This window comes from Rhizophagus irregularis, chromosome 20 (assembly GCF_026210795.1).
Source record: "Rhizophagus irregularis chromosome 20, complete sequence".
NCBI lineage: Eukaryota > Fungi > Glomeromycota > Glomeromycetes > Glomerales > Glomeraceae > Rhizophagus > Rhizophagus irregularis.
In genome coordinates this window covers 3,347,561-3,362,074 of record NC_089448.1, presented here as the reverse complement: position 1 = coordinate 3,362,074, position 14,514 = coordinate 3,347,561, and the positions used below count along the sequence as shown (strand labels likewise).

Below are 14,514 nucleotides of genomic sequence, written 5' to 3'. Positions count from 1 at the left end.
TCAACATTTTGTTACATCGGAGTTTGACTGTAATCTGAATCTCATAAGCCTAAAGTACAAAAAGTAATCCGAACTCCCCGATAGTCATTAAATCATAATACAAAATATCTCACTATTGCTACTTTCATATTTTCCTTCTCAAAATCTTCCGATGTTCATTGTAACTGAAGCTATGAATCGGAAACGACAAACAACTTAAACAAAATAAAATTAAATATTAAAAAGTGAATTTAAATTAAATGAAAATATTTGTCAAACAACATACTAATATATGAAACGTGTCAATTAATTGGTTTTTGATTCTTGAATATTATCGAGATTTTCGCATTATAACCCAATTACTTACTTCGTATTAACATATACGATCATGAGAGATTTCTTCATTAAAGAGTTTTTTTTTTTTGATAAGGAATTTCATTGAATTTCATTGGAGAATTTTTAATAGGGAAGATTTTTTTTTCTTGATAGATGATTTTTTCTTTATAAAGAATTTCTTTTAAATCATGATAAAAAAATTTTTCCAACAAAATTATCTGTCAAAAAATTATCTTACCAATTTAATCAAATTAGTTCTGTATTTGAAATGTACTGTACTTGTTATTCACAGCTGATTTCACAATGAATGTATGGAGCACATGGAATTTTTTTTTAGTAAATACTGATAAAACTTCTTATTTTCATTTTTAGAAAGCACTTACTGTACGTAAATAATTATCCCCTGATCACTCTTTGATCGGCACCATTTACACGATTATGCAAAAGCAAATTTTATATGCATTTATTTATAGGATATTTTGCAGTAATGATTATACTATAATAAACGAATAATTCAGAAAGATTTGCATTTCCAGATAAGAAAATTTTTCTTTCTAGTAGTAATAATAGTTCTGTTGTTTGCTTAGAATGAGCCAAAATTATGTAGATCACTTCCATTTCTGGATAATGCCGACCTAAATTACATGGTGCCGGCCCTGAAGAAATGCGTAGAGCTAATAGTAATTGTGTGCCGATCTCCTATATATTCGGGGTACTTCTGAAGGCTGAAGCTTTTTACTCGTTTTTTTAAATGGAAAAATAAAAAAAAAATCAAGCGAAAGAAATAGGATTCAACAATAAAATTACTATCTTTATATTCAGTTACTCACTCATGAGAATTTGATAATATACTGTATACTCTTACTGTTGTGTTATGTCTTTGCTAATTAAAAATTTTACTTTAGAGTCGGAAATCGGTCTATCATTTATCCGATCCTAGTATTAGCCAGCAGGATATAACTAATACATAAACGGATAGTTAGTGAGAATAAAAAACTGATAAAAAAGTAAAAAAAAAAGTAAATTCTATCAAACTATGATCACCTGAATACCCAGCTGGCAATCATTTCACGATAGGATCATTTCACAGACAGTTTTGAAATCCTAATCAACCATATCTAACCCTAATTCTAACTCTAATTTCTTACCTAACCCTAATCCTATCCCTAATTCTCTTATCTAACCCTAACTCTAATCCTATTATCCTAAATTCCCTTGTCAGTGAGATAATTGTCGGCGAAACATTTGTCTGCGAAATGACCCTGTCGCTGTCGGTGAAATGATTGTCGGTGAAATGAATGCGACTCCTGCTGGGGCCTCTATTCATTACGAAAGTGGCTCGAACTAATCCATCTATTCGATCGAAGGATGAAAAGATTTTAAGTATCTGAACACTGTTGAAACGATCGTGCAATAAAGTCAGCAGTCACGCTAATTAACGTTATTTTTTTGTCGGTTAATTAAGCGAGATGACTTTAGCACAAAATTCAAAAATTATTTATACGTAAGAATATATAATTTTGTCACCTTTTGACATTCACATATTCAAATACCTAAACCAAGAAACCTGGTGACCCACCACTAATTGATGAAATTCAATATCTAAAAACGATAAACTACAAAAAGCTTTAATACATAGTACTTTATATGTATATATAAAATATGTATCTTTTTTTTGTCCATAGAATATACGATATTGTGTTTTAATTGAGCGAACGAGAAAAATAATTAATGTCACGTGAAAACTAGTTGTGATGTAGTCTTATTAATGTCGCACGAGATCAAACTATTACTTTGCTCGCTAAATTTCTAAAAAAAAAAATCTTTTTCATCTTTATCAACTAATAAATTCGAACGATCAGAAATGAACAGACCTATTAGACAAGTAAACAAACCCATTAATATCTCGTAAAATATATGGTGAAAATTTGATCCAGATCAACCCACGCGGGTGTCTATCTAAGAAGTTCAGCAAAAATATTTTTAAAAAAAAATTTAGCAGTGATGATTGACTTGTTCAGTGAATTTTTTGTCCGTGATTGACTTGTTCATTGAATTTTTTGTCGTCTTTCATGTTATTATCATGACTTTCCCGATGGAGAACTTTTTTCTTTACTAGGGTCAGTAGGGTGATCTGGTATTCTGGTTAAAGATTGTAGATTTTTAATATTCTTTTTAAAATTTATTAACCAACAGAAGTCAGTATGATAGTAACACTAAACCTAATTACTATTACTAAAAAAAAATAAATAAATAGATAAATTTTTAATTTGAAATTTCGTATTAATTACATAAATTTTGCAATTCAACCTTCAAAGGAGACAGTTTATAATGATCGTAAAAATAGAGAACTCATGAGGAATTTGATCACAATCTTTCATTTTTAGTAGTTAATTTTGAAGTATAATATATTAGTTTTATATGCTATTCGTATTATACATTTTTCTATATTTTAGCATTTGTATACACATTTGCTGTTTGTCACGATATAAATATCAATAAATACAACTGAATGAATAAATATTTTTTTTTTGAAAATATTTGCAAAATAACCATGTCGATGAAATGATTGTCGGTTCGGTGTAATAGGTGCAATATATAATTTTATTTACGTAATTCATCACAATCTCTTATTATATGGACCGCTAGCGGACGTTACATTATTATGTACGTTCATAAACTGTCAGTATCTATACACTTCCGCGATTTATTTAATATACAGTATTTATTGATTTAATGGCCTAAATACTTTTTTTCCGTGATTTAATCATCTGCAATATTTAAACTTATAACTAGGAAATGGTAACCGCTAATTTATTTACCTTTTTTTTTTATTATTAATTACGAAAGATAGCAAATTATCAGTGTTACAAAAAAAAGAAATTTGATTTAAATTTGAATGTTAAAATTTCTTCAACGTATTAGTCCTAAGAATGTTATTATGGAAAAATTTTGCATTATTATTATTCAAAATCAAATAGTCTTAAAATTAGATATATCAAATTATTTATTTAGTTATATTTATATGAAATCAATTATAAATTAATAAAGTGAACAAATCGATTTATGACCTATATAATATGTAATTACTATTTGTTGCTGACTTAGCCAAGTCTTTTAAAAAACTTGTTGTCACCTGATCAACACGTTGAGGTGCAAGCAACATTAATCGGGGAAAGAGGAAAGCGAAAAGGAAAGAGAAAACGGTAGGGGAAAGGGAAAACGAAAGGTAAAGAGAAACTGAAAGGGAAATGATAACGAAAGGGAAGAGAAAACGAAAGGGAAAAGGGAAGGGAGAACGAAAGGTAAAGGGAAAACCGGAAGGTAAAGGGAAAACGAAAGGGAAGGAAGAACGAGCGAAAGGGAAAGGGTAAGGGAGAATGAAAGGGAAAGGGAAAATGAAAGGGAAAATGAAGGGAAAGAGAAAAGCGAGAGGGGAAGGGAAAGAGCAAGGAAATACACAAACATACCCACCACCCACACACAAATAAACCTACACATGCCTAAAGGAAGACGTAAAGAAAAGGGACCTAGGAATAAAGAGAAGACCTAAACATAGAGAAAACAGACCTAAGAGAAGAATATAAAGAAGACCTAAAAATAAGAAGACAAAGAAAAAAATGATAAAGAAAACTGACATATTTATATTATTTAAATTATACACTCATGACAAAAACTACATCAAGATTATGCGATACACGTCATTCGCATCATATGGCTGGTATGAGTAATTAGTTACAACCTAAATATCATATCACTGATTTTACATTTATATTCAGATTTGCCATCAAATTGTTTTTTTAATAATAAAAAATACATTACTTATGAAAAAAAAGAATGTTTATTAAATAAATAAGTTTGTGATAAATATAAAAGATAGACTCAATCGGCGATCTGATCCAATAATAAAGACAATCAAAACCCCCAACGAATTATTTTCTTCCCGATTCCATACATGGATATTTCCACTTCATATTTTCAATAATGATTTTACGTAAAAATCTTAACGTAAAATTTACAATTTTGATCAGTGATAGTCATCGGACTGCCTGATAATTTAGTGATGTCAATATAATTAAAATATACGTATTACTGTCGGTGAAATAACCGTCAATAGTCTGTGAATTATTTGATGAACGAAAAATTATAATTTTCAAATGAGACATGTTTAGTTGTTTACCGAAAAAGCGATGAAATCTATAAAATTTAATAATCCATACATTATAAAAAAATATCAGTCACCCATCTAAATATGATGATAAATAAATATAATATCAGATCTTATAATAATAAAATTATGCGCAATCTCATCTATTATTCACTTTAATATAAATAATGATAATTGATTTTATTGCTATCACTGTCAATATATTATTACATAGAGAAAGTTATTAAATTTGTTTTTCTCAATGTTATTTACACGATTTTACTAGTATGGCAATGCAGATAAAGTAAATACGTTATGATACGTTAATAAAAGTTGAAAGTTAACAACTTTTAGAGGAGCTCGAACAACACCTGCATATTATTACACAACATCAGTACGTCGGATATAACTTTAAGATGATTATAAAAATTAATAAAATTTGGTCTTTTCTCAGTAAAAAACTTCTAGGATTCATAAGCAAGTCTAGAAATTAAAATTTGCTTCAGTCAATCAAAATCCTTGCCTATTAACCTGTCGTTAAATGCGTTCATTCAATCCAAATTCAATATATATATCAAAGACTACGTAGTAATATAGAACAAAAATAGCTAACCTCCATATAGTCACTTATTGCCGTTTTCAAAATTACTGACAAATTCCGATTTGCGAGGTTTGATACATGATTTTTCGTATAACAAAAGTGAATCACATTTCTGCATAAATTTTTAATATTTTTGTGTCAAATTATTTTGTGAATTATCAAATTCAAGATAAAATGTGTATTGACGCAAAATTTCAGCATATATTTAATATAAAAAAATTTTGGACTTTTACTATGCAGATATCATTTATTATAGTCATTTATATATAAAAATAAAGTGAATCACATTTCTGCATAAATTTTTAATATTTTTGTGTTAAATTTTTTTTTGTGAATCATCAAATTCAAGTCAAAATGTGTATTAACGCAAAATTTCAGTATACATTTCTTATAAAAATTTTGGACTTTTATTATGCAGATATCATTAATTACAGTTATTTATATATAAAAATAAAGTGAATCACATTTCTACATCAATTTTTAATATATTTATATTAAAATTTTTTTTGAATCATCAAATTCAAGACATTATGTATATCAAGGCAAAATTTCAATATATATTTCATTTAAAATTTGGACTTTTCTATGTCACTATTTTATATGTAAATAATTGCAATAAATAATATTAACATAATAAAAGTCCAAAATTTTTATATGAAATATATGCTGAAATTTTGCACTGATACTCATTTTGACTTGAATTTGATGATTCACAAAAAATATTTGACATGAAAATATTAAAAATTCATGCAGAAATGTGATTCACTTTATTTTTATATATAAATAACTATAATAAATGATATCTGCATAATAAAAGTCCAAAATTTTTATAAGAAATGTATACTGAAATTTTGCATTAATACACATTTTGACTTGAATTTGATGATTCACAAAAAAAAATTTGACACAAAAATATTAAAAATTTATGCAGAAATGTGATTCACTTTATTTTTATATATAATTAAATGACTATAATAAATGATATCTGCATAGTAAAAGTCCAAAATTTTTATATTAAATATATGCTGAAATTTTGCGTTGATACACATTTTATCTTGAATTTGATTATTCACAAAAAAAATTTGACATGAAAATATTAAAAATTCGCGTAAAAATGTGATTCGCTTTTGTTATACGAAAAATCATATATCAAACCTCGCAAATCGGAATTTGTCAGTAATTTCGAAAACGGCAATAATTGGGTTCTTGGTTTCTACCGAAATGAGAAAAAATCGTTAGTCGTCTCAGAAATTTCGGAAAATGTGAAATTGTTCTATAATATTCTTTTTTGAAGGGTGCTAGCACCAATACTCTATTTGTTATTATAAGTCCATATATGCGGTATCATGCATTGACTGATGTGGTACATTTCATAATTAGCTTAAAGTTCTTGTATTACCAAAGTGGCTTAAATTTAAAAATATATTTCATTTGAAAGTATTTTTTTATCGCGCTTGTGAAACTATTTATTTTTGTGTTATTGTTCAATCACAAATCACAATAGAAAAAAAAAAGATGAAATCGATTATCATTTGCTACATGCGTGTATTAGTAAGAAGAAAATTACAATATATCTTATTCTTATTTAAAAAAGAAAGGAGGAAATAAAATATTTTAATCTTTTTTCTTCTCTTGGAATATGTCATCACAACCATTGATAGTATCAATTCCGACTCCTCCAAGTTCACCAGTTTTGTATTATTCACCACCTTCACCAACTTTATGTAAATCCCTTAAGGTTATATTTACTACTTCATGGATAAATGTATTGTTAATTTTTGTACCGCTTGGATATATAGCCTTTGAATTAAAATGGAATACCACTTGGGTTTTCGTTCTAAATTTTCTGGCTATAATACCATTGGCCATATTATTTGAATTTGCAGCCGAAAGTGTTAGCTTAAGAGTCGGTCGGGTATTTATCAAGGATGTTTAAGCAAAATCTGTAATATTTAACATTAAACACTCACTTTTTTTGCAGGTAACTGGTTGTTTGTTAAACACTACTTTCAGTAATACAATTGAATCAATTGTTTTCATAGTAGCACTTAAAGAAGGACAAATACGTATAGTTCAAGCTTCAATTCTTGGATCAATTATTTCGAATTTATTATTAGTGTTAGGAATGCGGTTTATTGCGGGAGAAATTTATCATAGAGGACAAAGTTTTAATGTGACTGCTGCACAAACAGCTTTAAGTTCAATGTCTTTAGCATGCATTAGTTTAATTATTCCCGCGGCTTTTATTTCCTTTGTTTCTTCTGTTGAGAATTCAGACATCATTAGCAATGATGATGAAAAATATAAAGAAATTTTAAATCTATCCCATGGAACGGCAATTATTTTGTTGATAACTTATATTCTTTATCTTCTATTTCACGTGAGTACAATAAAACTTATGATACAGTATTTTAATTCTTCTCATCGTATAAAATATAACTTTCTTGGTTTATTAGTTGAAAACTCATACACATTTCTACCAAGCTGAGGAGGAAAATGAAAATGATGAACAACCTCAATTAACTCTTATTGTATCGTTGTTGTTATTGGCTGTTGTAACTGTTTCCGTTTCTTTTTCTGCTGACTACTTAGCTGATTCGATCGAAGGAATTGTTGAATCTCATGAATTAAATAAAACCTTTGTCGGTTTGATTTTAATTCCCAATATTAAAAAAATTTCCGAAGTAAATATCTAATTTCTTTAAATTTTCGGGAGTTAAATCTTTTTTTTAAAATTACCAATTAATTATTAATTTGTATAGATTGTAGGTACCTTAACTTCTCCAATGAAAAATAAAATGGATCTGCATTATGCTATTCATAGTGCTGTCGGCAGTTCGATGGTAAGTAAATCAGGATTGCACATAATCTTACTTTATAATTATTTAAATAAATTTTTTTTAATTTTGCTTTTAAAAATTTTAGCAAATCGCACTTTTCGTTTCACCATTACTCGTTATACTTGGATGGATAATAGGACAACAAATGACATTGTTTTTCCATACATTCGAAACTATTATTTTATTCGCTTCAGTTATGATGACATATTATCTTATTCAGGTATCATAATATGCTATTATTTATCTTTTCAGTTAAAATTGTAAAATTAACTATTATATTTTTTTAGGGTGGAGAAACACATTGGCTAAAAGGTGCTATATTTTTAGCTACGTACGTTATTATAGCTTTAGCTACCTACTTTTATCCCAATTGATAAAAATTAAAGTATAAATTAAATAGTCGATTTGAAATATGCGGGAATTTAATGACCGATATTTTTTGAGATACCAATATTGAAATTCGTATTAGTAGAATTAATCCCTATTGGTCACCGCAGCATGGAAATATTTCCACAATGTACACGATGTAAAGTTTGTTAATCTTTATTAAACATGTATATAAAATAAATATTAAAGATATATTTAAATAACACCATACTTCCAAAAGAAAAGAATCGATCTATCAACACGACGTTAAGAATACTGACATAAATGATAAATTGTTCTATAATTTATACACGGTCGCCAAGTCATATCGTTATCTTCTTTCACTTCATCAATTATTACCGTCTCCTTTTTCTTGGGACTATGTTTAATCCCTTTGACCATTTGAATGATTTGAAGCTTATACTTGAATGGTCAGATTTGAAGTTACTTTTTCTTCCATACCTTTATCTTGTAATCATCAGCGAACTTTTTGATTTTGTTCTTGTCTTAATCTTTTGAATTAGTTATTTGAGTGTTGTTCAACAGTTTCAATTAGTGTTTCGGGCGAAACCGAAATTAAATCCTTGGTGAAACTTCCGAAACCTGACGAAACTAGTTTCGCCACTGATGCAAAATCCGAAACTTGCGAAATTTCCGAAACTGGGCGAAACTTGCCCAAACTTCCGTTACTTCCGTAACTTGGTGAAAATCACATAAATTTAGTATCATGCACGTGACAATTTTAGTTTACCCAAGTTTCGGAAATTTCGCCAAGGTTAGGAGTTTCGGAATGGCCAACCGAAACTTAAATTGGCGAAACGTTTCGCCAATTGCAAAACAGTTTCGCCCGAAACATTAAGTCGTGTGGATATTTTCTTTTGCATAGGTACCTCCAAATTATAACCTGAAATGTCTTCATCATTATCTAACTTACTCTTTATATTATTAACAGCTTGTTTATTTTGCTTTTTTTATTGACGTTTTTAAAGACAAATTGAACTTTACGCAACTAAATTACTGTATATCATCATGATAATCACATTAAAAAAAATCATTTAATACTTTTTACAATCTTATTATCTTGGTATTGTAGCGAACGATCGATCACGTGACCAAAATTTGGGCCTAATCACGAGGTGACGATCAATGTTCGAAATGTTGCATATGTTGCATATATGTAACATATCAAATATATTCAACATATCAAATATATGCAACATATCAAATATGTTTAATTTATTTAATATATTCAATATATGCAATATGTTAGATATTTTTAGTCTAGTATTTTTACATATATATAGACCTGTAATTAGACCTGTAGTTAAATTGAAGTTCAGTAGAAGAGTTTTCTTAATAAAAATGGTTCTAATGATTATATTAATTAATAAACTGTTGTTTGAATTTTAATGAAATATAAATTTGTTATCCTTTATTCGTGTTGGGAGTATATGCCGGCGTACAGTGCTATACTACACGTCTGATTGGATTGTTTATTAAGTGTTTATACATATAGTTTATTTATTGATTATACCCGCCTACCTAAATACCTTCTGCTTACCATTTTCCATTTGTTTACGTTTGTAAACGCTAAAGAACTGGCTATAACAGTATGGTTATAAGTGTTAGATGTTCAAAATGGATACGTAAAATAAAAAGGATAGTCGGACTGGAGGCTTGCGATTTGTTCGTATGGGTCGGTTTTTGGCATTTTTGTCCTTGGATTTTAGGCCATTAATTAAAAGGGCGTATCTTTATTTTGATGCCGAGTATCTGGGAAGTAGTTTCGTCAGTGAAATACTTAATCAAATGATCGTCAGCGAAACGGTCAATAATTTTTTTTTAAATTTACGTTAAAAAAAATAAGAACTGAAAAAATGATGAAATTTATGATTCAATAATTCTTCACCGGCAGAAATATCACCCACTTAAGAATCCTTCGTTAAACTTAATCCTGGCCGAAACTAAGAATAAATTTAACCGGTTAATTTTTAACCAAGTCCAAATTCAACTTCGGATAATGGTCAAGTTTGTTCGAAAGAGATGTTTTGGTGAATTATTATAAGAATAACTAAAATAAACCTAATAATTTATTATTGTTTGCGAATTAACAAGTATTTAATATTAGATAAAAGTATAATAAATATTATGTCATATATTATGTCATTAGTTTAAATTTTCTTATTTGTCACAAAAAACTGCTATTCTATTTACGATTATTGCATACAAAAACTTACGTATAATCGGAATCTTCTTTTGAGAAATATTTTTATAGAATGCATATTTATTTATTGATTCCGGTTAAAAAAAGAGTAAATCATTTGTAGATTATACAAAAAAATAATAAACTTAAAATAGTAATTATTACCGGGAATTTTCAACAGATTGTGTTGGGGTACAGACGAAAAAAACTAATTTCATTGATTATTACTTTTTATGCATTTTTACCTTAAATGGATAAATTAAGAATCATTGTTTCATCGCTTCATTGTTGATTTATTATGCTTAAAACAGGTTTTATTTATGTAATGGGCTAACAGTAAAAGAATTCTGAGAGAGAATATTTTCACAAGTAACTTGCATATAATGTATATGTGTGTACTATTTTTTCTTAGGAAAAAAAAAATGCATTTCATATTAAATTTTAAGCTTTTTTTTTCTAGCGCAATTAATTATTTTTGTTCTTAAGATTGCTGTTATTTTGCCGTAACGTCGCCTTTGCAAAAAGTTTATACTACTAAATTATCATATCTTGGAATTATGTCATTAGAGAGTTTATCGCAGTCGTCAATTAGTTCAACTAGTTCAGATACGCCAATTTTAGGTGTTCCACTTCAATCAACTACAAATAAGACCCTTAAAACTGTACTTAGTGATTCATGGATAAACTTACTATATTTGTTATTTGTTTTTATACCACTTGGATATTTAGCTCATGGATTAAAATGGAACGGCACTTGGATTTTTATTTTAAATTTTTTGGCGATAATTCCATCGACCAGATTAATTGTATTTGTAATTAAAGATATTTGCCTGAGAGCTGATCAGGTATTAGTCACAAATAGATTAATTAAATTTAAAAAATTTCTCTTGCTAATAATTATTATTTTTTACAGTCGGTTGGTGGCTTATTAAATGCTACCTTCGGTAACGCAGTAGAAATAATTGTTTCCATAATAGCACTTAAAGAAGGAAAAATAACTGTAGTCCAGGCATTTATTCTTGGATCAATTATTTCAAACTTATTATTAGTATTAGGATTGAGTTTTGTTGCGGGAGGGATTCTTCATAAAAAACAAGAATTTAATAAAACTGCTGCACAAACGAGTTCAAGTTTAATGACTTTAGCATGTATTGGTTTAATCATTCCTGCAGCTTTTATTTCTTTTGCTGATAAAATAAAGACGAGTAGCAATGATAAACGACATGAAGAAGAACTTATAAATTTGTCTCGTGGAGCAGCAATTGTTTTATTAATAATTTATATTCTTTATCTTTTATTTCAAGTGAGTAAAACGAATTTATGGCGCAACATTATATTCTTCTCACCGTATAAACGTAACTTTCTTGTTTACTAGTCAAAAACTCATACGCATTTGTACCAAGATGAAGGGGTAATCGAAGATGATGAACAACCACAATTAACTCTTATTGTATCGTTGTTGTTATTGGTTGTTGTAACTGTTGCTATAATTTTTTCTGCCGAATATTTAGTTGATTCAATTGAAGGAATTGGTAAAAATTCTGGGTTAAACAAAATATTTGTCAGTCTAATTTTATTGCCGATTGCTACCAATGCTACTGTGGTAATTTTTAAAATTACTTCAAATTTTGTTGAATTTTGTTGAATTTTAGCTTTTTCTTAATTACTAGTGATTTCATCTCATATAGCATACCGTCACTGCCACTACATTAAAAAATGAGATGAACCTCGCCATCAACTATGCCGTTGGAAACTCAATGGTAAGTTACTCTGAATTACTTATTTTTCTATTATATACCGAAAATAAATTTTTAGCTAAATTTTCTTTTAGCAAATCGCACTTTTCGTTTCACCATTACTCGTTATACTTGGATGGATAATAGGACAACAAATGACGTTATTTTTCAAAACCTTCGAAACTATTGCGTTATTCATTTCAGTTTTGATAACAAATTATCTCATTCAGGTAATAATAACAAGTAATGAACCAAAATTTTCAAATAAATATTTACTTGCATTTTTAATTAAAATTTGTAATCCTTTTAGGATGGCGAATCAAACTGGTTAGAAGGTACTATGTTACTAGCCACATATATTATTGTAGGCTTGGCTTTCTTCTATAACCCCAATAATTCTTAGTTAGTAAATCTTGTGCTTTCGGTGACGCACGCAAGTACAAATACGCACATTTTTATTAAATATACCCATTTAGTAATTATCACTTTCATAAGGCTAAGTACATTCGTAAGAAACAATAATGACTCAGCCAGCGTTATTGAAAGATGTTTAACAACTGTAAATTATTTCCTAAATTATTGCAGTCGCGCGTGAAATATGAATGAAATAAAATTGAAAACAATGGCGGTAAAATTAAAATTTGTCAAATAATTTAATAACAAATGCAAACTAAACGTAAACAGTTTCGACTTCCTTGAATATAGTATATTTTATGCCACTTCTTGTATACCGTCAAGGTTATTATTGTTCATTATTAAGACAATATTAACTTTAATAATTATTTTTATTATTATGGCTATAATTCCATGTCACATTATAAAATATTGATCCGTATTCCAAGTTTTTCGTAAATGTAGCATATTTACGGAACTGTGATATAGCGAAAACATTCGCATAAATTTTCAATATTTATACTAAACCACACTGCGGTGTTTTAATATGTTACTTTACTTTTTATTCTACTTTTATTAGTATTCGTAAGCTGATTATAATGATATAATAATTATATTAATAATATATATATTCAATGCTCTCTTTTTCTGACTATTTTCGAGAGTACTGAACAATTTTAGTTAGTAGTCTTGTTTAATTTAGGCCTTAATTTTTGTGAAAAGGCATACTATGATGTTGAGCACTAGTAATATGTAGTTTATTAATGTAGAAATTTTCTTAAAAATTAACAACGACCATCATTGTTAATCAAAAGTATATTACTTGGCACAATGTCGATTAGCACGCTTGATCAACAAGGAGTGAATTAGCACATGATTCGAGTCACTCATTCTAAGTTCTAATTCAATTTAGTATCGATTCGAATTAGGATGATTTCCCTTAACTACTTCGCAAATCAAAGTTAAAATCAACTTAATTGTTTGTTTTAATGTACTTCAATTATAAATTTTGATAAACATATATGTTTAAATGCCCCTTTAAATTTAAATTACGATTTTCTGAAATTCTCGAATTTTTCAAAATTATCAAATTTTATTGTTTATTTTGTTTATTTTGTTTACTTCCCCCTCACACTTTCAGAAAATCTGGACGTTAAATAAACCATCAAGTTGGAACAACCTTATAAAAACAGTACGGTAATAATACTACTATGAAAGCAGTTATTGATAAGATAATTTTTTTTCTAAAACGCCAAGACTTAGAAGAGATAATTTAATGCTACTAAATACATGCGATTTATTTGCAAGAATAATAATAAAAAAAAAATTTCGTTTATTAATTTTTTGTCAAATAAAAATAAATATTAATAAAAACAATAAAAATATAAAAATAACTGATAATTTTAATAATTACTATTTGATTCAAAAACGCCAAACCAATCCTAAAAATATGCAATCTATTATGTACGCCGTTAATGGATATATATTAAGGTTTATTATTGTAGATTCGATCAATCATAGAATATTCTCGATTGATACATCACTTTGCAGCTATTCTTTAATGTTGTTCTTTGTTCTCTAATGTTTTTTCTTTATAGAATATTCCATTTAATTGGACCAAATAATGCAGATCACATGTCAAATTTTCCAGTTTATGTTTCACTACTCAATATTTAGTACATACTAACTATATTTATTATATACCTGGTTTATGGATCAAGGTGATTTATTTTGATTTTCAATTTCAAATTTTTGAAAATATTTCATCGGCAATTACCAACCAATGGAATAGTTATTTACAAGTCAATCACTGTTTAATCAAAAGAGCTGTTAAATCCTCTGAATTAAGCATTTCTTTCATATACTGTAGCTTGTAAATTTCATCACTGTTGCAATAAATAGAATGAATAAAT

At 27.9% G+C, this 14,514-nt stretch overlaps 2 protein-coding genes across 2 annotated transcripts; both read left to right on the top strand.

Moving 5' to 3' along the window:
- Positions 1-6,702: 6,702 nt before the first annotated feature.
- On the top strand, positions 6,703-8,277 carry OCT59_013335 (uncharacterized protein; the record flags this gene model as incomplete). The annotated part of the gene is made up of 6 exons (XM_066140737.1): positions 6,703-6,978; positions 7,045-7,443; positions 7,520-7,747; positions 7,826-7,906; positions 7,989-8,123; positions 8,191-8,277. The coding sequence occupies 6 exons, from the start codon at positions 6,703-6,705 to the stop codon at positions 8,275-8,277; spliced, it is 1,206 nt and encodes a 401-aa protein (XP_066001589.1).
- Positions 8,278-11,029: 2,752 nt separating this feature from the next.
- Positions 11,030-12,611, top strand: OCT59_013334 (uncharacterized protein; the record flags this gene model as incomplete). Its single annotated transcript, XM_025331770.2, has 6 exons — positions 11,030-11,317; positions 11,386-11,775; positions 11,848-12,075; positions 12,161-12,232; positions 12,304-12,438; positions 12,519-12,611. The coding sequence occupies 6 exons, from the start codon at positions 11,030-11,032 to the stop codon at positions 12,609-12,611; spliced, it is 1,206 nt and encodes a 401-aa protein (XP_025182694.1).
- Between the last annotated feature and the right edge of the window lie 1,903 nt (positions 12,612-14,514).